The sequence below is a fragment of the Centrocercus urophasianus genome, unplaced genomic scaffold (genome assembly GCF_019232065.1).
Source record: "Centrocercus urophasianus isolate 14NV4802_14NV808 unplaced genomic scaffold, USGS_Curo_1.0 seq_20, whole genome shotgun sequence".
Taxonomy (NCBI): domain Eukaryota; kingdom Metazoa; phylum Chordata; class Aves; order Galliformes; family Phasianidae; genus Centrocercus; species Centrocercus urophasianus.
This window is the reverse complement of record NW_024884756.1, coordinates 14,729,011-14,753,287: the sequence shown is the minus strand read 5'-3', so window position 1 is coordinate 14,753,287 and position 24,277 is coordinate 14,729,011. Positions and strand designations below refer to the sequence as shown.

General features: G+C 37.0%; 1 protein-coding gene across 1 annotated transcript in view; it reads right to left on the bottom strand.

The window, feature by feature from the left end:
* LOC122162068 (titin-like) overlaps positions 1-24,277 on the bottom strand; it is a 236,491-nt gene that overhangs the window by 197,763 nt on the left and 14,451 nt on the right. Inside the window, exons 14-43 of the mRNA XM_042821962.1 lie at positions 23,401-23,679; positions 23,085-23,150; positions 22,148-22,406; positions 21,766-21,826; positions 21,444-21,650; positions 20,672-20,814; positions 19,829-20,034; positions 19,468-19,698; positions 18,654-18,898; positions 17,623-17,846; positions 17,346-17,510; positions 17,073-17,241; positions 14,869-16,559; positions 14,481-14,762; positions 13,928-14,194; positions 13,526-13,798; positions 13,160-13,423; positions 12,798-13,058; positions 11,959-12,219; positions 11,245-11,508; positions 10,892-11,152; positions 10,470-10,730; positions 9,777-10,037; positions 9,549-9,690; positions 9,294-9,459; positions 8,856-9,087; positions 7,869-8,153; positions 7,642-7,767; positions 5,730-5,918; positions 1,436-1,492 (exon numbers count right to left, since the gene is read on the bottom strand). Of these exons, the coding sequence (XP_042677896.1) occupies positions 1,436-1,492; positions 5,730-5,918; positions 7,642-7,767; positions 7,869-8,153; positions 8,856-9,087; positions 9,294-9,459; positions 9,549-9,690; positions 9,777-10,037; positions 10,470-10,730; positions 10,892-11,152; positions 11,245-11,508; positions 11,959-12,219; positions 12,798-13,058; positions 13,160-13,423; positions 13,526-13,798; positions 13,928-14,194; positions 14,481-14,762; positions 14,869-16,559; positions 17,073-17,241; positions 17,346-17,510; positions 17,623-17,846; positions 18,654-18,898; positions 19,468-19,698; positions 19,829-20,034; positions 20,672-20,814; positions 21,444-21,650; positions 21,766-21,826; positions 22,148-22,406; positions 23,085-23,150; positions 23,401-23,679 (7,798 nt within the window). The remainder of the gene's footprint in view (positions 1-1,435; positions 1,493-5,729; positions 5,919-7,641; positions 7,768-7,868; positions 8,154-8,855; positions 9,088-9,293; positions 9,460-9,548; positions 9,691-9,776; positions 10,038-10,469; positions 10,731-10,891; positions 11,153-11,244; positions 11,509-11,958; positions 12,220-12,797; positions 13,059-13,159; positions 13,424-13,525; positions 13,799-13,927; positions 14,195-14,480; positions 14,763-14,868; positions 16,560-17,072; positions 17,242-17,345; positions 17,511-17,622; positions 17,847-18,653; positions 18,899-19,467; positions 19,699-19,828; positions 20,035-20,671; positions 20,815-21,443; positions 21,651-21,765; positions 21,827-22,147; positions 22,407-23,084; positions 23,151-23,400; positions 23,680-24,277) is intronic.

The window sequence follows — 24,277 nt, the reverse complement described above, 5'->3', positions numbered from 1 at the left end:
GCAGACTCAGCTGAGCCCTCGCTGTTAATGGCGAACACCCTGTAGCTGCCGGCATCGTGCTCTTGCACGTCCTGCACCTCCAGGCTGGCACGGTGCGTGTGCTCCTCGCTCTCGGTGCGGATCACCTTGCGGCAGTCCTGGTGGACTGGCCGATTGTTGTGGAACCATGCCATATGAGGTGGCGGGCATGCCACCAGCTTGCATTGGAAGACAGCAGGGTCCCCCTCCAAGACGGACCTACACTTGAGGCCCTGCATGAAGGTGGGTTTGCAGTTCTGGGAGCAGCCCAGCACCACCCTTCCCCCATGTCCCTCGGTGTTCGTCTTGCTGTGCCACTCTGGAAGAGAAGGGAGGAGACTGGGTTACAGTGTGCCTCGCTCTACCCATTGATTGATTGAAAAAAAAAAAAAAAAGCAATTGAATTAAAAAAAAAAAAAGGGCATGCAACAGATTTCATCACACACCCAGGAAAAAAAAAAGGTAATTCACTCACCATATTTGTTCGAATAAACGCAACGCCTTGCTCTGTTTTAAAGATTGACACGAAAATCGTTCGTTGTCTGTTCTTTCTTCAGACTGTGGGAATTTCTTCTTGAACAAGCAAAAATGAATTTCAAAACAACACGTTCTTCTGTGTATGTTTTTGCTGCCTGGAAAAGCTGCATGTCTTTGAGTGGCAAAGAAGAAAATCTTACCTGACTTGCAGACAGTAGAATAAACGCCCTTTCTGACCCCTCTGCTTGTAGATTAAATGCTCAAACAATTGAGAAAAAATATTTTGAAAAGATATACAAAAAACATAAGTAATTAGCTAACATGAAATGAGAAGGCGTTTATTCGAACTAATACAGCCACTAACAGTGTTATGCACAGGAAAAAAAAGCAAGCAACATGAACCACATATGCTATCTGCAAGCCAGGGTAAGAGATGTATAATGATGAATTAATGTATGTAAATGAAGTGCAAGGAATCAAAGGAAATGTATAGCTTCCACATACCCTGAACAACAAATGTATTCTAGCACAATTCATTCATTCAATAATGTTCATTGAACTGACTAGGTTAGATTGATAACTTGCTTAAAAATAATGTGATTAAGATTTGTATAGCTTCTTACTGAAGTAAACTATTGCATGCATTCAAAAGGAAATTGAACAAATAAAAGCTCTGTGAACAGCTGCAAAGCATGAAGTAAAATTTCAAAACATGGCTGCAAAATCATAAATTAGAAGTTTTAAACATTTTAAAACTTAAATAACCTTATAATGCAGATAAACCTTTGCATATCAAAACAAACGTGCAACATGTTCCAATATGCCTCAAAACGTGTCTGTCTTTCCCCATCAGACACTACACATAAGCAGATAAAAGCTTTTCACAAAGTTGCTAATTACTGGTACTAATTATTCAGTGTGACATCAGTAGTGACTGTACCTTTCACTTCCATTTCAATCTCTTCCTCTAGCTTCTCATACATAATTCTTTCAGGAGCTAGAAAAGAAAAAAAAAGAATTTTTGAGCTCAAATTGCCAATCAACAGTTTATGAAGTAAAACATTCAATCTCTTGCAAAGATACAGAAATTCACACAAATACACATAAACGCATGCCAAACAATGCAAATATTTATCTGATAAACGTTGAGAAAAGAGCAACCGAATGCTTTCAAACTTGTTTGCAATGTATACTTTTCTACAAGATTTATGTTTTTTCACAGGATGGGGGAAGGTTTCTAATGGAGCATGCCTTTATCATGCCTTAAATCCCTGAAGAAAACATTCAGCAATCCACAGGCTTATCAGATGCTTCTAGTTCTTTATCATCTCCCCGGGAAAGAATGTACTGGAATGCAATGATGCTGTGCAAGAGGAACTGATACTTGGAAGGAACATGCAGTTGCCAACCTGTCACTCTCAGATGGGTGCTGCACTCGGCTTGTCCTGCAGGATTAACTATTCTGCACTTGTATGTACCCTGGTGGTTCTGACCAACTTTCAACAATCTTAAACTGCACAGTGGCCCATCGTGTTTTAAGGAACACAATGCAGACTCCTCAACTATGAGCTGATTGCACAGCCAGACAACACAAGGTGTAGGCACACCCTTCATTATGCAAAAGAGTAACACATCGTCTCCTTCTTTTACAACGGTTTCTGAAGGCAGAGTTTCAAGAAACTCTGGTTTTCTGGCATCAGTTTCTGTGAAGTCTTCGCATGGCACAACATCAGGATAGTAGACCCTGCTTCTTTGCTTCTCAGCTTCATGTGATCTTTGGGATGTAGATATAAACAAGCTTGAAGTTTTCTTTGATGACTCTTGTTTAACTTCAGATGCTTTAAACTGACATTCTTTGGCTGCTTTAAAGCTTTTAGTATCTGATTCAAGGGTAATTTTTGTTACTGCTTTGGCTTGTGCTTCTTTAGCTAGGTAAGAATAAAGTTAGGAAAAGGATTAGGTCAGATGTTTTTCAGGAATAAAAAGCATCCTTATATTTAGACGTAAAATAGCTGTATGTTAGGTGGGGAAGAAAAACAAACATTAATTGGTTCTGAAAAGAATGTCCAGCATATTAAGGCTACAGGGCTACTAAATATGAGAAGTTTATATATTTTAAGAGCTTCCTTTCTGCTGGGACTAACCCTAATTCTACTTAAGCATTACTTGGTTCATAAGGCGTAATACAAGTCTATCTTTGCATTCGAGAGCTTCAGTGTAGAAAACAGAAACAGGCGATTATGTAAAGCACTTTACACAGCTCAGTAGTAAAGAAAGAAAATTCAACACGTAAGAGCCAAATCAATGTTAGAAGGTCAATGGCTTCCTCATTATTTTTCTGCTCTCAATATCTTCAAGTTTACAAATACGATCACACATCTAGTGTGGCAATAATGCATTTTTAGTTTTCAGTAGTGGTAACACAAATAACATTTTAATATAATGATGTCAAGAGAAAGGGAAGGAGCTTGTATCTCAGGGCAAGTGAAAGGTAGAAGACAATTCAGAAGTGCAGTAATACAGAACTTGCACCCATTAATCCTTTCAAGCATATTGCCCGATATTGCAAGCCTGATATGTGGGAAATAGGTTGGACCCCTCCAGTCTGAAATGATCACATATGTAGTTTAACTGACATGCTTTACTCTCTTAAACTTCAGCTTCAGGAATTCCCAAAATGCAAAAATTCCTATCTGCCTGTTCTGCTTTACAGCTCACTTTTCATATCAGGAAAGATACAAAGAATCAAAAGACACAAAAGACTTCTGTTATTTGCTGGAAAGAGGTATGAAGTTACAACACTTATTAACAGAACCATAAATGTGGAGGGGAAGAACCAAAGCATAGTTACTAGAACTTTCTCAATTAAATATTGATTGTTAAGGACATTTGAATGAGCCACAAGCTGTGATAATAAAGTTGCAAAACATGTCATAATTTTTAAAGTCAGATAACCACCTTTGACTGTTAGTATTGCAGCAGTTGTTGTTCCTCCATAATCATTATATATAGTACAACTGTACAGTCCTTGATCTATCAGCTGAGCATTTAAAATTGTGAGCTGTAGGACACTTCCATTTCGTGATATCTTCAATTTTTCTGACACTTCTATCCGTTTACCTTCGTGGGCCCAAAGAAACTCAGAGAAGAATTCATTTTCTAAGGCACATATGAACTGAGCAGTATCTCCAGATTTCACAGTTAGGTCTCTGAGTTGCAGGAGAATCGCTGGAGGAACACCTTTTGGTTCTTGAGCAGTAGCCATAGAGATTCTGGTGCTCTGAGATGTCTGGGAAAGGACTGTTGTGTGCATGGCTTCTGCTTCTTCAACTGATGTAGCTTTCATGGTCAACATTTCAGATATGCTTTCAAAAACCTGTACACCCGATTCCTGTGATGGTTGTTGCATTGATTTAAATTCTTTTCGAAAAGCTTTTGTATTCTTCTTTGTGAAAGGAGTAACATGAAGTTCTGATATAGCCTGTGACCGCATAGACTCTTTTACATCTTTCCCAGAACTTTGCCTATCTAGGGCTTGCACTGTGTAATCAAGTAACAAAAAAAAAAAAGTTAGTATCTACAGAACTTTACTGAGCCATGCTCTGAACAAAGTCATACAGCATGGAGAAAGAAAATGAATGATCTTCATTTGAAAACTCAGCATGCCAGATGCACTACGCTCTTTACAGGAAGAATATCCATACACAAATATGAATGACAAGTGATGCCTAGTCTAGTCATGCAGCTGATAAATAGTTGATGGTTTTTTCTTCTTTGACTTGACCGTTTCAATATGAGATGGCTTATCATGAAACCTTTTATGAGGTATTTTCCTGTTTTCTTCCCCCCCCCCCCCCTACAGAATAGGGTGAAAATACCTCAGTCAATGCTGTAACCATTACTTAATTCCAAGCTTAAAAAATCTGAACTTCTTCAGTAAGATTATCCTTATTCTAAACCTATGTCAAGATAGAAATTCACAGATCTCCAGGTATGTTAAACAGAAGAAATGAAAGTGGTTGGGTTATAGATGATAGGTATTATAAACATTAGCTGCTAAAGAAAAGGTGTGAAAGGAAGAAAGAATATTAGTGACAGTGTGAAAGTGCGGTATACAACAAACTGAATCCCTCTGAAGTAAAAATGGGGCTTTACCTTCTGCAGTCACTGTAAGTGTAGCTGTACAAGTTGTTTCTCCAGCACTATTTCTTGCCTTGCAAGAGTACTGGCCAGCATGCTCTAGAAAAGCATCTACTATTATGAGCATAACTGTGCCTGTAAACTCATCAAAGTGGAACACTAAGTCTTTTGCTGGAAGCATGAGCTGTTGATTATGAAACCACTGGATTTCTGGTTTAGGCATGCCAGATACTCTAGCTTGAAATCTGACTGTTTCCCCACTGCAGACCCTGCAGCATGAAATAGGCTGGATAAAGATGGGCCTTTGGCCAAAAGTCTCCTCCTTAAGTGAAACAGATGAAGAAACATGCCAGTGGGACTCTGCTGTAAGATCTTCAACCTTTTTAAATCCTGAAAAGAAGCATGCCAACTTTTAATTTCTTTCCCTACACTACATTTTCTCTCTCATTCAAGATTTTTTTTCTAACTATTACAGCAAGAACTATTCTAAAACATCATCTATAAAATCGCAAAAAGAAAAAAAAAAAAAAGGAAATAATTTATGGTTAAATAATAGCAAGAACAATATAAAACCTTAATAGCAAATTTTCCAGACAATATTTCTTCTTTAAAGCTTTGATCAGTATTTTATCAGATAGTATTTCTGGGTTATCCTTCAGGTCCCGTCCAACCCAGATTATTCTATATGTGAATGTGATTTTTTTTTTTCGTCTTCCCAAGACTAATACGCACCATTGTTAACATGTTTTCAAAACTTACTTTCAAAGTAATATTTTTCATACAAAAACTCTTACTAGGTTCTCCTCAAAATCAAATGCAAGAATGTGAAAGCAAAGCACTTTCATCAGAAAAGAAGGTATGTTTGGTTCATGCCAGATTCTAATAGCGGAGAGAATGAAAATGTGAAACGTATGAAACACTGAGAAACTGTGACGCATTTTGGAGACACACAAATGTGTTATGGACATTGTAAATTGTAGCAATGAGTTAAGTGAAAAGACAACGTGACAGACAAGCACTTACATCAGCTTTATGTTAAGATTAGTGTTGGAACACGACCTAAACATGATATCTTCTTTAACTGCACACTGTACCTTCCAACTTCAGGGTGGCAGTGCTTGTCACTTGGCCCACGGAGTTACTTGCTACAAAGGTGTAGGTGCCTTCATCCTCTGGATAAGCTTCAGCAATCTCCAGCTGGTAAGTGTCTTCAAACTGAGTCATTCTAAAGAAACGTGATGGCTTGATCTCTCTGTCTTTGCTATACCAAGAGACTTTCAGATCTGCTCAAGCAACAAAAAGAAGAAAAAGTATGTAAATAATGATATTAAACCAGTGAGTAAATACCATTTTTATATTTACGTCTGTTGGAAATCTTTAATCTCAAGTCTGTATTTGTGTTTGAATATGCCTTACATTAACTTTGGTAATATAGGATCAGTGGAAAGTTACATATGTATTAAGTTTTGATTTTACTCATCCTACATCATAGGATGCTGAGTAAAAATCATTTTTTCCTCTTTTTAAAGTATAAATTTTAAAATATTTTGCTACTGCTAGAAGTAAACCACATTTTAAAAAATTGATTCCTTTTTAAAACCTGACTGAATGTTTCAAAATCACTATGCGGAGCTGAGCAGTTTGAAGAAAATAAAATTGAATGCCTTTTTGCTAAGAATAGTTTCTTGACTTTTTTATTGAAATATCATAAGTTGCACATATTTCTTTAGAAAGATCTTGTTTTTGTACTTTTGTAGAAGTCCTAAATAAGATTTTGTATTACTTGTATAGATTCTTGTAGCCTTGGGAAAGAAAAGGAATGAAATATAAACTGTAAGCTTGACTCTTCATTTTGTGTTGTATTACATCATGAGTCAAGTATTTTCATGCAAATAATGTGATTACTGTTATCAGATGAAAGAGGAAGTGTTTTCAATAGCCAGCTGCAGTGTGTACCATTAAGCAATATATTTTCAGTAGCGTATTACCTAAGGTAACATAAAAGGTTTGTACAACACAAGTGAGCAGTACATAAATCCATTTTGAGACAGTATTTAATAAAGGGGATCTAGATGAAATAGATTTGTCTTTTTAAAAAGGGAAGAAAAAAAAAACAAGACCCTGGAGTTTGATGTTAAGTGATGGAAAAGCAATTTATGTATTGGTATAAATATATATATGTGGGCTAACAATGTATTATGGATTTTTACCTGTATCACTCTATTTTTAAAGTTTGAGTTTCATTTATCTTTAAATAATTATAAATCCTTCGGTATTGAAATGGGATCTTATTCTACATTTTGCAATGTGAATATTTTGTTACTTGACATACTCAAGACCATTTTTTGAAGTAAAGAAATATAATATTTTTTTAATTAACTTGGAAAGAATTACTTAAATTGTAGGATGGTTGTCTTTTTATCTAAAAGTAGAAAAGTTACTTAAGAAAAATTCTTAAAGAGACTTCAAGAGATGAGTAAATCCTTTCTATGCTAGGAAAAAAATGCAATGGCAGCTTACAGTTTGCAAAAATGCTTAGAAATATTAGGATGTCGATTTTGGTCTGTTTCTTCAATTAATTGATATGATACTGTGTGACACTGAAACCTTTGTCATATTCATTTAACAGGATAATGTTTTTCAGTCATGATGTTCTGTTTAGAAACTCCATGTTTGCACTGACACAGTTTTGCAACTTCTGTTAGCATGTGAGACTCCCAGGTTTCTGTAGACATATTTTTTGGTGTGTCAGATATGCTAAACACTTGTGTTAGAAATGCTTACTGTTTAAGACAATTTAAAATTTCCATGCTTGCTGCCATCTTTGACGCATGACTTAATTGCTGGTTGTCAGTGGGTAACATTTTACAGTGTGCATCCATCAAATAACTGTACCTCAAGGGAAAGACTGATTCAAGTCCGTATGCTGCAGCATGTTTTCCGAGTTCAAAATGAAAAATTCTAAGAGGTGAAAAGATGTACATTATTTCATCAAATTAAACCTACCTGTCCCTGTAACTCTGCACTGAAAACGAGCAGACTGTCCCTCGGATGTAACAGCATCACGAAGTGGTACTATGACAGCAGGTGGATACACTGGTACCTCTAGCTCAGGAGAAACAACTTCTGGGACTAAACAATAAGAAAAGTAAGTAATTTTTAAAGGCAAAGGTTAGGTGCAACTAAATGTTGACAATAAAATTTCACAGACATTGTGAAAATAGCAAACTCACTTTCCACTGAAAGTGAAGCTGAAGTTGTGGCAACTCCATAGTCATTTTTGGCTTCACATGTGTACACAGCTGAATCTTCAGGGAAAGTTTCAATCAGCAACAGCGTATATTCTTGAGCATCATGAAGAAATTTGCACTTGAAACCTGGAGAAAGCTGTTGATCATCTTTGTACCAGGAAACTTTGGGCTGGGGTTTCCCTGATATCACTGCACAGAAGCGGGCAGGTTTACCCGACTCCACGGTGGTTGGCTGTAGCTCCTGGATAATCCGAGGCGGCTCTGGAGCTGAATTTCGGAAGGTGGGGGAGAGGAGAGGGGGAACACAGGGGGGAAAGAGAGGGGGAGAGAAAGAGAGGGAGAGGGGGAGAGGGGAGAGAGAGAGAGAGAGAGACAGAGAGAGAGAGACAGAGAGACAGAGAGAGAGAGAGACAGAGAGACAGAGAGACAGAGAGAGAGAAAGAGAAAGAGAAGAGGGGTAGAAGAGGGAGAGAAATCTCATTACTGGTATTCATCATGGGTTCTAAAGCATTAGCAAACAAATTTTCAATTTTAATCTTTTTGTTCCCAGTCTTGCTTGCTTCAGAAAAAGTGCCCTTTTCCTTGATAGGAAGGGAATGATCTAGAAGCAACTGCCTTAACAGAAGTAGTTATGGTGACATACGTTTTGTCTCGGCAAAATGCCTCCAAAAATTGTTATGCTGGTCCTCCTGTGTATTTATCCGTATGAAAAAAAATTAGTTTTATTTAAACTTGATATTTTCCTGGTCTAAAATAATACAGAGTAAAAAAGGACTGTTACAGCATTTTCTTCAGCTATTTCATTAGAGCAAGAAATATCTATGTGCATGAGGCTTTTGTCAGTGTTCCAGAAATAAGACTTCCTTTTATTTTTTAATTTCAAGGTAAGATTTTGAGAAAAGTTATATAAATATCAGAAAAATACAGGGTAATAAATGAAGTCAAAGTGTTAGTTTTGGGTATACATACCATTCACATAGAGAACAACAGAACTCCTATTCCGTCCTGCAACAAAAGTATATTCTCCAGCATCAGAGTAAGTGGTTTCAGAGATGCTCATTCGATGAATTCTCCTTTCCACCACATAGCTATATCTTTCCTCATAATGGAAGTTGATCTCAATGCCATCCTTGTACCACTGTGGTTCAATGTCATCTTCATTAACTTCAAATTCAATTTCAGCTCTTTGTCTCTCAATGACCTACGAGCAAGTATTAGAAACATTACAAATAGCATTTGTTTTTCCAGGTTTTCTCAAACTCCAGTAAAACTTCCCAGAGGAAGGCTCTGGCCTTACAAACACTTTTTTTTTTTTTTTTTCTGGGAGGTTTTTCAGGTTAGATGTTGTCGCTGATTGAATTAGAATAATAAAGTTATAAAATATTTATTCTTCATTGTATGCTGTACCTGAATATCTTTACGGATGCTTCTGATTCGAACGTCACGACCTTCCACTATCAAATTGGCACTGGATGTGTTTCCACCTGCTACTACAGTGTACTGACCAGCATCAGACATTTTCGTGGAAGGAATGATAAGACGATGGACATATTTCTCCCGCTGAATTTTCATCCTAAGGAAACCAGAAAATAAAGTGAATACATTGTTTTCTGGGGGAAAACACATTTAGAAAGTCAAGATGGTGTAGAAGGAATAATTTACCTCTCACCAATCTGAAGTTCTTGTCCATCCTTCATCCACTGGACCTGAACATCAGGTTCTGAAATTTCACATTCAAAAATGGCTCTCTTCTTCTCCACAACCTTAATATCTTTAATATGCTTCCTAAATTCAATGTGACGAGCTGGAGGAAAGTGGAACAGAATGAGTGCCATTCTTCTATTTAACTCATTATAAGTCACTAAACATAGAAATCAAGAGACCAAATACCTTCCACATATAAAGTGGCTGATGAAGCTGCTTTTCCAGCAACAAAAGTGTATTCTGCAGCATCACCAAAATGCACATTCCTTATGGAGAGTGAGTGTGTGAGCTTCTTTGTTCGTATCTGGCATTTGTCAGTAGATTTTATTTCCACCCCATTCTTCAGCCATTTATATGAGATACCTTCATAGTTAACAGTAACTTCAAATGTGATTGTATCTTTCTCTTCAGCATTGATGTCTTCGAGCATGGAGGTAATTAAGATGGCTAAGAGAAAAAAGAAATGGGCATGGTTTAGGGTTTTTGCTTTTAACACACTTCAGCTGGTCCAGAGATGCTTAAAATCTTTGAGACAGGTTCTGATTTTTGGTGATATTTGAAGGAAAGCTTCAAGTTTCTGTGTTCAGAATGAATACTATAATTAAACTTCTCCAAACCTTCTGAATGATGTAAGAATCTAAAATTCATCTCCTGTGGAGATTTGACACTTAGGCACATTATCCTCTAAACAGAGGGATCAATAGCCTGACTTTCAATTTTGCAGCTCCTAGTCTCTTTCTAAAAATGTAGCTTAGGCTACTTAAGGTTATTTTAAAACCTCTCTGCAATATTCCTGGTTTTGTCTGAATTGCACCTGCATTACAATAAACTCTAGTATTGTTAACTGTAAAATATTCTGTTAATTTCATATTCACATACGTTTTACGGTCAGAGTTGCACTGACTCTGTCATTTCCACAGACAAACGTATATTCTGCAGAATCTTCACTGCTTGTGTTCATGATGTTCAGCTGATGGAGTTTCCCTTGGACCACTATTTTGAACTTTTCACTCATTTCAATCTCCACACCATTTTTCAACCAGACAGCAGGTACGTTGAAATGAGAAACTTCACATTGAAAAGAGGCAGTTTTGGTCTCAGGGATCTCAATACTTTTCATGGTCTTTGTGATGTGTATGGCTGTGGGTAAAAAAATAAAAAGAAAAAAGAAGAAGATTTTTTAAAAGGTCTGTATGTGTGCAGGAGTTAAAAAATAGAAAAAAGTCTACAAAGTGTGAGATCTGTTTTATGTGAGTTGTTAAAGCAACTCATATAGTTTCTTACCAACTTGCAATACTTACTTTCCACAAATAGTTTTGCTTTACACTCAAGTTGTCCAACAAAAGCGGTATATTCTCCAGCATCAGCAGGAGATATATTATGCAGCATCAGCTTGTGGACTTTCCTTTGTGATATCATCTTGTATTTATCGCTTTGTTTCAGCTCAACATTTTTGTGGAACCAGCGAACTGGTACAGTATCATGGGATACACTCAGTTCAAAGGAAACAACAGCATTTTCCAAAGCGGTCACATCCTTTGGCTTCTTGATAATCTTGACAGCTTAAGGAAGAAAGTTAGCAAGATTCAGAAATCTGCTTCATTTGAATCTCAAAACTCACATTAAAGCAAACACTCAAAATAGACTGACTTACTTTCAACATGAAGTCTGGCATTTGCTCCTATCTTTCCAAGCTTAAAGCTATAAACAGACTCATCAGTGACAACACAGTGCTTGATTTTCAGTGTGTGAATTGTTCCTTTCACTGAAATTTCATATTTGTCATTTGATTCAAGTTCAACACCATTTTTAATCCACAGAGCTCCTTTCACATCAGGGTGAGAAAGTTCTACGCTGAACACTGCCTCCTGTGTTTCTGTCACAGTCAAGTTCTTAAGAGTCTTCTTTATCTTAACAGCTGGAAAAAATATTTTAAAAAAATTAACAATGATCTAAAAAAAACACAACTGCGATTCTTCATTTTAAAATCTATTACCTTTGTATTGATTTATATAAGTTCTACCAAAGCGATGTGCTTGGAACACAAAAAGAAACCTCTACTTGTAGTATCCATGAGAACCAAATTTTCTTTATCTGATATATTTAATAAACAGCTAGAAAATAGTGAATTTCTATCAGCCAGACAGTATCTTAAATAAAATACGCTTTTTTTTAAAAAAAAAAATAGCATGCTAAATTCCAGAAGAGCAAGCTCCAAAATAATAAGTTTTGCTACCTCAGATAGAGTGTCATAATGTAACACTATTTTCAAAATGTGAAGCAAAATATGCTTGTATCTTAGGTTATGATTTTATTATTTATTTGCATTTAAATTAAAAAAAAAAAAAAAAACCTCAGACAAACTGACCTTCGACATGCAGTTTAGCAGACGTCTTTGAGCTTGCTATTTCATAGCTATATTCACCCATATCATCCATCTTTGTGGCAGGGATATTAAGCCTCCTCTTAACACCATCAGTTTCAGTACGATACTGATCTGTCTTGGGTAATGGTTTACCATTTTTTAGCCACTGGCCCTCTGATTCAGGATTTGCCACCTCACATTCAAAAACAGCTCTCTGGGACTCAGCTACAGTCAGGTCACTGAGAGGCTTTGAAATGGCACCTCCTGTTGGAAAGCAAAAGTACACCGTTTTTCTTGTTTGTTTTGGTTTTTTTTTTTGCTGTCATGCATCTTTTCAGTTTCCCCCATATAAAAATGCAATCATATGAAAATCAGGTACTAGACAGAATTCTTTGCCCCGATTTTCTACATGCCCATAGTCATTCTGAGCTCTGTGAAAAATCAAGAATAGAATGTGATGTGACCATCACAAAAATATGTTTTTCTATCCTAGTTACTCTTATTTACTGTTTTTATTATCAGCAGAGGCACACCAAATATTTAAGAAAAAAAAAATCCTTCTTACAATAATTATATTAAAAGCATGCTAAAATATTCCCTTCCAAGACTGTGATTTAGTATAACACAGTAAGGAAATAAAACACTTCCCTCACTGCTCTGTTGAATTCAGTTTGCAGAGATCACAAAAGATAAATGGAAGAACAATGAGAACATTAAGAGAAATTAAAGTCTAAGAAAATACAGAAACAGCACACAGATATTACACTTACAAAGAACAGTATTTTGAGCATTATTTCTAAATGCACAGTGAAATAAAAATCTTGGACTTTAAGCCTACTTACCTGCCACTATCAATTTTCCAGATGTTTTCTTCCCTCCAGCATAAAATACATATTCTCCTTCATCATCTTTCATCATTTTCACCACTGTCAATTTATATATTTTGCCATGTGCTTCAATTCTGTATTTAGGACCAGCCTTGATCTCTTGCCCTTTGAAATGCCAAATTACATCAATCCCTGAATGGGAGAGCTCAACCTCAAAAGATACATTCTGTGTTTCAGTGCAGGTGATGTCACGAAGACCTCTGATAATCTCAATTTCTATAAAAAATAAAAATAATACATAACACATGCATTAGTTTCTTCCATTATTTCGTATTGAAAAATTATTTCAAAATAAATTTGCCTCAAACAAAACTTACCTTCAACTGTGACGTTGCAACTTGTTTCGACTTTGCCAACCATTAACTTGTAATGTCCTTCATCTGATGCATGGGTTCTGGCAACCACTAGCCTCTGTTTAGTGCCTTTACACACAGCTTGTACACGTTCATCAGGCTTTATCTGATGATCATTTAGGTACCATTTGGAGGAAGTTACATCTGGTGCTGAAACTTTGCATTCAAGGATAGCCTTTGTTCCTTCAACTACATGAACATCTTTCAGAGGAACTATTATTTCCACACCTGCAAAGTTACAAAAATTACCATGAAAAAGCTATACCTTTAAAAAGTAATCATAACGAACCCAAAAGCAAACATGATTTCAAATCCACGGTAATGACTTACTGTACACAGTAACTTGTCCAGTGGTTGATAGTTCAAGACCAGGAATGCTGAAAGAGTAAGTTCCACTGTCTTCTTTAGTTGCATCTTCTATCAACAACATGTGTGACTGTTTATCCAACACAATATGAATACGATCACTTGACTGAATTTCATGACCATCTTTCATCCAGACACCTTCCACATTTTCTAGAGAGACCTTAACTTCAAGTTGTACAATATCTCCCTCACAGACTTTTTGATCAGTAAGTCCTTGAAGAATAGTCATGGGACGAGCTATGGAATGAAATGTAATGAATTAATCCTTGTAATAGAATACTGAATACTAAGGCAGTCTGGTATATAACAACTCTTACTAAAGAACATTTATTGTATACAGATGATATAAATATTAGATATGCTTACGCTTTATCTTTAGTTTGCAGTGAGTCCTCTTCCCATCAACAACAAAGCTATACTCTCCTTGATCATCTTTATTAACATCTTTAATAGTGAGGATTCGGCGACCACGACGGGATGCAAGCACATATTTATGATTGGAACTGAGTTCAACATCACCATGATACCATTTCCCCTCAATGTCTTCTGGGGAAACCTCACACTCAAGTTCCCCTGTGAAGGATTCTGGGACTTCAACGTCCTCAAGTTCTTTAATGAACATAACCACAGCACCTACAAGTAAAAATAATTATGTTCACGAATGAGTTTGATTAGATACCCATGATGAAAAAATTTCTTTTAAAATTGAACATATATACATACATGTGCACACATTGTGACCATTTTTTCATAAATGTATCTCAAAGCTTTCATACTGGATTCAAAAAATACAAAAGGGGTTTAAACATTTCCTAGCGCATTTGTCTGAACTGTTTTATTTCTTCTTGAAGTAGATTTCACTTTAAAAGTACTAAGTTCTATATATAAGTACTATAGTTCTAGGCTGTGTGCTTCTTACCTTCAACAATAAGCTTTGCAGTAGTTTTTACTGATTCATCTTCTACCAGAGCACAGCTGTAGTCGTCAGCATCAGACATTTCTACTGCTAGTACAGAAAGAAAATGAGCCTTTCTGTCTGAGTGCATCCTGTATTTTTCTCCAGAATGAATCTCAATTCCATTCTTAAACCATTTAACTTTGACGAAGGGTTCTGATGTCTCACATTCAAATGTTGCCATGGAGTCCTTCTCTTTAGCAACAACATCTTGTAAGTTCTGGATGAAGCTAATTAGCTGCTTGGCTGCAAAAACAATATGTAATGAATCAATAGGGCATTTGTCATATAGGCTTAACTAGAGTAATTGCTATAATAGGCAGCAGGATAAAAGTAAGAGATTTAAAATTACCTTGCACTAACAGGAAAGCATGGCTGGAAGTTTCACCAGCTATATTGACCGCTTTCACCATGATGCTGGCTGAATCATCAGAAGTCACATCTCTGATGACCAGTTCACAAACGTTATCTTCAGGCCAGTACCAGTATATACGATCAGTCCTTTCAATCTGCACACCATTTCTGAACCACTGGCACTCAGGGTCTGGTTTCCCCACCACTCTCACACGGAAGTGGGCATCTGTGCCTTGGGCTACAGTCTGGCTTTGAATTCGTTCAAATATCTTTGGAGCTTCCATACTTGGACTAAGTTCAACCTTCTCTGGTTTGAACGTTGGAATGGTGATTTTGCCTTCAGGAGGAAGGGCTTTCTTTTCTTCCTCTGGGATCTCTTTGGTCCAGTGAAGAAGTTCTTCTTTTGTCTTTTTTAGCATCTCCTCATATGATTCATCCTTCTTGCGAGACTTAAGTTCCACAGCAGTGATGGCTTCATAATAGCCCTCTTCTGTCCTTCGCTTGAACTTACTGCGCAGCTCTTCAGATTCCTCTGACAGTTTCTCATGTGTGATTCTTTCAGCTCTTTTAAGTTTCACTACCTCTTTGGTTGTTGCCTCAGCAGGCTTGTCTATCTTCTGTACCTCAAAGAGAAGTTTTCCAGGCTCTGTCACTACAGGTTCATGCCTGGGTTCAGGAGCCCGACGAAGAACTGATCTGAAGTCTTCTCTCTGCTGGATCTCAAGTTTCACCTTATGTTCAATAAAGCCTTCTGGATTCTCTGCAGTGACTTTCACCTCACCTGTGTCATATGATTTGCAGTCCACAATATCCAGGTAGTGGATTCCATCATAACGGAGTCTAAATCTTTTGCTCTTACGAATGAGCTGACTGTTAAGGTACCAGTTGACCTTGGGAAGAGGATAACCAGTGACACGGCAGCGGAATCGTGCTGTCTCACCCTCCAAGACTCTTGCAGGCTCAGGAACCAAAACAAGCTCTGGCTTTTGTTTCTCCTTTTGATCCATAGCAACTGCAGGAAGAGCACCTTCATGTGCCATTCTTTCTAACTCTTCAATTCGCTGCATTCCTCTTCTGCCTTCTGGCAATTGAGATTCTTCCACAAGACTTTTCTCATCCTTCACAATCAGGGTAGCAGATGTATGGTCTGTACCATATTTGTTAGTTGCCCTGCAAGTGATCACACCACTATCTCTGGAATAGGCTACTCCATAGTCCAGGCTACAGTACCCAAACTCATTAATCATCCGGAGTCTGTTAGCTGCTTCCAATGGTTTGCCATCATGCAACCATTCCACCACCATAGTTGGGTCACCAATTGGTGTAAGTCTGCACTCAAAATGCGCTGGTCCAAATTGCTTCAGCCTTAACGATGTGAGCTTCTTCTTAAAAAATGGTTTCTGTTGCTTTTCTTTGTCATAAAGATCCCCCTCCTCCCACTGCTCTTGACCATAACGCAAATGGAGGGGCTCTAACTCTGGTGCTGCAATCTCCTTGGCTTTGTAAGTCCCTTTTGGAATGATTAATCTTCTTTCTGGTTCTGGTTCAGCATGTTCAACTTCAACATTCACCTTGCACCTAGTAGTGTCCCGCCCAGCTTTGTTGATGGCAGTAGCTGTATACCATGCAGCATCTTGCCTGACGGTGGATTCAATTTTAAGGGCAGCGGCCCCTTTTGTTCCCTCAATCCTGAAATATTAAAACAATTACTTAAAAACTTTCTTCACATCTCCAAAATAAAGTCAAAGCTTCCAAAGGAAATTCACTGAAAGGATTATCTGATTATTTACATTTATTCATATTTGAGTGCAATGCATAATAATCAAATAGACAATGATATAAGATGCAGTGTTGAATCCAGTGGCAGTTTTGCTTGCAGAAGACTGCAAAACTGGAGACTGAGAAAGGTTCTTTAAGTCTCTGCTGTAAACTGGATTTGCATACTACAAAATATGCTGTTATACAACTCAGATAATATTGAGGGAAATCTAAAAAACATTTTCTGTCTCAGAGCTGTGCTGCAATGCAAAAGTTTTACTGGTTTCCGAAACCACTGGACTAAGCCCTCAGTTTATTCCTTCCGTGGAAGCAAAGATATTTAGTGTACCGTAGGAGGCACTTAGCATCTAACAGAACAGTGATTATTAACTGTTTTTACTATTAAAAACAAAATAATCAAAAAAACCCACGACAACTGCTTACTTTATTCTGGGATATTTGTGTGGTACAATGATGTCACTATTCTTCAACCACACAATGTCAGGATTAGGGTTGCCAGTTGCTTTCACAGACATGTGCAGTCTAGAGCCCTCTTTTACACTAACATTCTTGAGCCTTTCCACAAAGCGTGGTCTGACTAGATCCTCCTTAGCTGAAATAGAAAGGGAAAGTTATTATGAGAGGAAATGATTATAACCATTATTTTTAATAGGAAACATTATCAAGTCTCCAAATAACAGCATGTACAATAGATACCTTCCACAGACAGTGTGACTGTAACAGAAGCTTTGCCTGCCCTATTCTGAGCAATTACAGCCCATTCACCAGAGTCCTCAGGCATAGCAGGAACAATGATCAATGACTGGGTACCATCTTCTTTAATCACTATTTTATGGGTGTAATCATTAACCACTTGTTGACCTGCAGACACAAATGAATAAAAAAAAACATTGTACTCAAAATGTGTCTCAAGATGTTAAATGCTCATTAGATTTTTTAATATTATTCTTTTACATAAATAAGAACTGCATACCATTATGGAACCAATATGTCTCTGGCATAGGTCTGCCAACAACTTTTAAGTCAAATCTTGCTGTCTGCCCCTGTGAACATTTGACTGATGTAGGTTTCAGCACAAAAACTGGCTTATATAGTCTCTCTAGTTGTCCTTCATCAGTTTCATCTAATCTGCGTGCAGGAGAACGAGAAGGAGAGCTGCGGGCAGGAGAACGAGAAGGAGAGCGTGGAGAAATAGATCTGAAAGGAAAAGAGATACGTATGAATATGTCATATAGGAGTGTGCTGACATGGTAAACAAAGTTCAAATTTTGTCTTCAGGATAATATACTTTAAAGAGTTTTATCAATTTATCTATGTGAGAAATTGTGCAGTCATTTTATTTTTGAAGTAATTTTTATGGACAAATAACATGAGCATATGCCACACTAAGATAAATTTATTTTTTTCAGATACTGTAAAGTCACAGACGTAACCTATGTATTTTTGTGCACGTGTGTGCATATGTATATTATAGATGCCCCACCTCTGGAGATACTCAAGGCCAGGTTGGATGGGGCCCTGGACAGCTTAATTTATTGGTTGGCACCCTGTACAGCAGGGGGATTGTATCTTGAAGATCTTTAAGGTCCCTTTCAACCCAAGCCATTCTATGATTCTGTGAATATTGGATGAACATATGCTATTTCAAGGATAGGACTTAAGAGCTGCATGCAGTGCTAGAATTCCAAGTACAGATACTATTTTTCCCAAAACATAAGTGGGTTAAGAAAGATATATGGTTGCTGACGTCATAAATCTAACACCATAGCAAGATATATATGCAAAAGATGCTACTCTTGAGAGCTGCATAGCCTATTAAGAAAGCAAATCAGAAAAAAGGTTGGCACAGAAATCAGTACGAGCAATGGGAACAACATTTAGAACTTCTCTAGAGGCATGAAAGCTCCAATAACCTAAACTGTTTACCCATTGTGTAATGACTGTCTGAACAGGTTTCATTGCAGAAATTGAAGTCTCACGTAATATATATGACTGTGTACGTACCTGTATCTTCTCATAACTTCTGGTCCTGGCATATAACCTGGAGTTGCTGTGGGTGCAAGGGGCTCAACATACAGCTTTGCTGAGCAAATGGCATTTCCTTTCATGTTGCTGGCAAAGACTGTGTAGATTCCTTCATCTTCAGGTAAAACAACAGGCAAACGCAGACTGGCACTACCATCTTGCAGAACTTCCATGTGGTAGCGCTCCCCATGTCTTATGCGCTTACCATCTTTGTACCATGCAATCTGCATGGAAAGAAACAAGAATGCTGAGTGAGCTTTCCAGAAGACAAACATCTGGGAATAGACTGTACATACAACAAACTGCAAACTTCTGTTTTTCAGCTGATGTATTGTTCCAGCCCAGTAGTGGCGTTAACATTTTCTTATTTTGAGGAAAAATGTTAGATTTAAGTAACGTGTTTTCATAGAAGCATAAAAAATAAGTTTTGGTTTTACAGGGCTAGAAATAAAAATAAAGTCCATTGTGAGGGAGAGCAAAGTGATTTTTATCTTTTAATTTTTTTAAACTGTGCTCAATACCTGTGTGCATGCTAACTCATGCTCTGAAGCAAGATCTATTTCACTGGTGGAATTAAGGTGGATTAAGTCTAATCTATCAGTGAAATGACTAACCAATCTAACACTGCAGCATTAAGGGACAAAAGAAAAATCAGTTCGATATCATCAGATTGTGTTTCTAATAGATGTGCTGTTTTCTGTGCAAAATAAAAATTTGATACTGAGATGTTAAGGGAGTTTTCAAGTAGAGAAGTTTTTTATAAATAGACAAACATCATGCAGGTTTGGAGTACCTTTGGCAGTGGATATCCAGTTGTCTTACAATGGAAAGTAACACCAGTGCCTTCAAAGGTTCTGTAATTCTTTAATCTTAAATCAAATCCTGCTTCAGTTGCTTCAGATTCAGAAATATCAACCATCATCTCCTCTCCATCTTCCTCGAGGAGTTCATCTAAGGTTGTCTTAATAATTCTGAGTTCAATTTCCTTGATAAGTCTTTCTTCAAAAGAAGAAATGTGGAATTCCTATGTAGAAAAGCAGTGGCATTAGTTGAGTTGTGTGTGTCAAATAATGTAAAAAGAATTGACTTGCACTGGTAAAATTAAAAAAGATTTTAAACAGCTTGTCAGTATACAAAATAAGCAGCAAACATACCTCATCTTCCACAAAAGTTCTGACCACCACCGTATCTTTGGCCATTTTCTTCCTAATTAAGGCTTGTTCTTTTTCATATTCTTTATCAAAGTCACCATATGAAATAGGTGGGGCTACCTCAGCCACTTTAGGTTCCTGGACATATGCAGTCACTTGAGTTTGGTACATCATTTCTTGTTGGGATTTTATGTAGGCCTCATAATCAGCTAGGAATTAAAAACACATTAACTTTGATAAGTGCTTATAGTTTTCACTCTATTGAAATAGAGAACAAGTACAAACTTATTTTACTGAGGTTTTTTTGTATTTTTTGGTTGGTTGGTTTTTTGTTTTGACCGAAGTGAAGATGGTCTGTCTAGCCAATAAAATGCAAGTAGCAATAAAATCTGAAGACTAATGCCTTCAGATGAGCTTTTAAAAAGGTGAAAGTTTTATTTTGCAAGTGTGCTAGTTTTCAAAGTGGAAGCACTTTTAGTGACTGTACTTTCTACCTGACAGCTCTGTCTCCTTCAACCTCTTTTGCATTTCATAAGGACAACTGAAATTAACCTAAGCTAGCTTCTTTTCCTTTAATAGAATATATAAATTAAACTTTGCCCACATAACCCTGTGAAGGTCTGATGAAAACTTATTATGAATGCATATTTAACATTTCTATAGCTGCACATTCCAACAAAGAGCATATATCCTTCAAGAACCTTATGTCAAATACTCTGCATGCAGAAACTGAGCCACTAGCTAGAGCAGGTATTAGCACGCTCTCTTTATGCTTCTTGTACTGATCAAACTAAACTGCTAATAATTCGCAGCACAATTTAAAGTGCTTTTCTCTTTACAATGTACCTTCTTCTAGTAAGGAGACCGTTGCAGAAGCTTCTCCAAATTTGTTACGAATGACAATAGTGTATTCTCCGGCATCGTCGGCAAAGGTCATGGAAATTTCAAGTTTGCATTCCCCGGTTTCTCGTTTATAACTTACTTTGTATCTATAGAAAACAGAAGTACAAGCAGCCTTTTTTTACGACTTTACTTTCAGTAGTGATTCTCATCAGTTGCACAACTAACATTCATGAGAAAAAAAATATCAACTTTTGCAGGTAATTTTAACTCAGTGAATCTACTGAACAGCATAATAAGGTAACAGTACGCTCAGAGAAATGGGATGCAAAGAACAGAACTGAAATATCAGAGATCTACTTGGACAAAACAAAATACTATATGCCGTGTGCATATAGTTTATTCTAGTATGATATATTCCATGCTATAAATGTATATTTTTTCTCAACTGGAAAGCGTGTTGCTTTCTACAGACATTTTTGCAGAAAGAATGCAAACACTACACAGACAGTATTAAACAGATTTAAAATTTCTTCCTGATTTGTTTTCAAAGATTCATAGCATTTCTCATTTTACGATCTTCTGAATACTTATATTTTAAATTTCAGCAGACCTAGCATCACACAACAAGGTACGATCCTATGATTTTTACATAAATGAATGATGCTATATGAATGAAAGAAATTGGCTTAGCAGCAATAAGGGATCAAAATTATGTTACTGTCAATGACACATTCTTTAAAATCATGTTTAATTAGTTTTTTGCACATTAAATTACCTGTAGCCAGTCGTAAGAGGAACTCCACCTTTTTTCCAGAGGACATGTGGCTTTGGGTTGCCCCCTACTTGGCACTCAAAAATAATGCTCCCACCTTCAACTAATTTGTGTACTACAGGTTTTCTTATGAAGAAAGGAGGTACGGGTTCTCCCGATACTTCCTCGGCAGAGACATCTTCCATTACAACATCCTTTGTCTCCACATAGCTGGAACAAGATTACAGTGCAGATTGAATCATCAGATGTCAGATGAAGCTGTCATAAACAGAATGCAAGAAACTAATGACCACCATAGGAGCGGGCTGTTTAGGAGCGACTTTACCTTTTCTCTTCTGTAACAACCTTCTCAGAAATGGTTTCTCTAGTCTCAGTTTCTTCTGAAACTGAAAGGCAAATAAGATACAGTGAATTTTGATAATACTTTTGAATAGTGACTAAGCATTGAGTTTAGCAAACAAAGTGAGAGAAGGTTAAGTAGCATTTCTCAGAGGACCAGGTACTTGCACTGAGGGAGCTGTCAGCTCATAATGGGCTTTTTTTTTTTTTTTTTAAACATACATTCTTGCATTCCTGCCTCCGTACAGCCTTAGAGTGTAATTCCAGGAATATGTTTGACTTGACAGCTGACAAAATCTCAAAGTTCCACTATAAGTAACACGCAGTTAATAAAATGATAACCTCCCTTCAGTGATAGGTATACTTACCCTTCACATGCAAGTGGCAAGATGTGCTGACACTCCCAGCCTTATTGGTAGCAGTGCAGGTAAATCTTCCACTGTCTTCTGCAAAGGCTTCACGAATCACAAGGCGAGCAAGTCCTGCTTTGAAAGTGATCTGGAAGTCCATTGAGCTCTCTATCTTGTAGTCTTCCCTGTACCACGTCACAGTAGGCTGAGGGTGACCAGAGATATGGCACTCCAGAGTGACAGACTCACCTTCAGTCACAGTCTTATTTTTGAGACCCTGTATGACAAAAAAAGGAAAAAGAAAAATCACAGTCATTATATATTTTCACTACTAAACAGATATTTTAGATCGGATATTAGGAAAAACCTTCTCTTGGAAAGACTGATAAGGCATAAGAACAGGCTGCCCAGGGAGGTGGAGTCAATGTCCCCGGAGGTATTGACAAAGAGAGCAGATGTGACACTTGGGAACGTGGGTTAGTGGGCACGGTGCTGATGGGTTGACACAGTTGGACTAGATGATCTTAGCAGTCTTTTCCGACCTTAATGATTTTATGATTATATTATTTTAATAACTATAATATCTTGGAAATCTAATGACTATTTCAAAACAGTGTCTTATTCAATAGTATCCATGAAAAACAAGGCATTTTCCAAGGGAAGTATTTGAAACTAGATTTGGGATCTCTGAAAATTAAGAAGAACTTGCAGCATGATGTTTATGTAAATAAAGGAGAGTGATCTTTTCAGTGAAAAATATGAAATGACTTTATGTTAAATGACTGTGAACTCTCATCTTCACAACAGACATGCTTGACAGAGTAGTTTGTATATGGGATGAAGTGTATTATTACATAAAACCAAATTTTCATGGTCAAGATTTCAAAGATAAAAAAATCAGAATACAAAATGCATGAAAACACTGTGTAACAACCTTAATATACATAAAACTTACCCAGACTAAGGTGGGTGGAGTCACAGGAATTTCTGCAGGCACAGGAACTCTGGCAGTTTCTGTCACCTAGATTGTTCAAAAGCATGATTAATAAACATCTCACAGGCAAAGGATGAAAACAGCAGAATTAGGTAAGGAGAAATCTTTTTTTGCCTTAGATAAACATTAAATCCTTGGAAGAATTTGTGCAAAACAGTAGAGATAAAAGTCAGGCAAATGCTTTAGAAGGGAAAAAACTGGAAGGAGGAGATAATAACCAACTAGAATTTTAAGGTGAAAGTCAGTTAGAGTGACTGAAATTTGCTTAATGACGTACCTTTGCTTCACTCTCTTTCCGCAACAGCAGGTGATCCTCCCGCACTGCTTCACTTTTAATGCTTACATCCACCTCTTTTTTCGTCTCAACATCATAATGAGTTTTATAGGTCTCAGCGACCTCTGTGAAGGGAAACTGTGGAGGAGCTGACTCTGGTTTTATCTTGACTTCATGCGGCTTTAGCTGAGGTGGTTTCACAGGCTTGGTAATCTTTTGCGCAGCAGAAGTAGCAGATAACTCCTTTTCCAGAGTAGCCATGGCAGATCCTGCTATTGAAACCTATGGAAAAGAAGATAAAGGGTTACAGCTCTGTAATTCTCCTGTTGTCAGAGAAGGCATAGTATATTTCTCAAGCAGACTGCATACCCATCACTTGCTTCCCAAGTTACTTTGTTGACACCGCAAAGGCTACATATACAAAATTGTCTTCTAGTTTTAGATTGTAATAGTAGAATACTAGAAACACAAAATCCTTTTATTAGTTTTTAATGTAGAACTTTAACAATAAGATCATATGTGAAACTTCTGAAATGTCCTCTAAGTTTACTCACTTAAGATGTTAACTTTCTATTTTTACAATCTAGTAGATGTTGCAATAAACCATACCACTAATTATTTCAATAACAGTCATTAAGATACCCAAAGGGTTTTCAAAACGTTCTTGCAGTTGTAATAAGTTTGCATGCATAAACATGGAAAAAATCTATAAATATAAATTTTTAGGTAAGTTTATACAGTTTAATTATACTTGCAAAAAAATCTTCTCACTTTTAAAGTCCAGATAAAGAGAAAAATAGCGCTTGAAGGAGAATATTAATTAAGTGTAAATTTTAATACTATTTGAAAGAGTCAGAAGAATGGAAAGAATAATACTAAA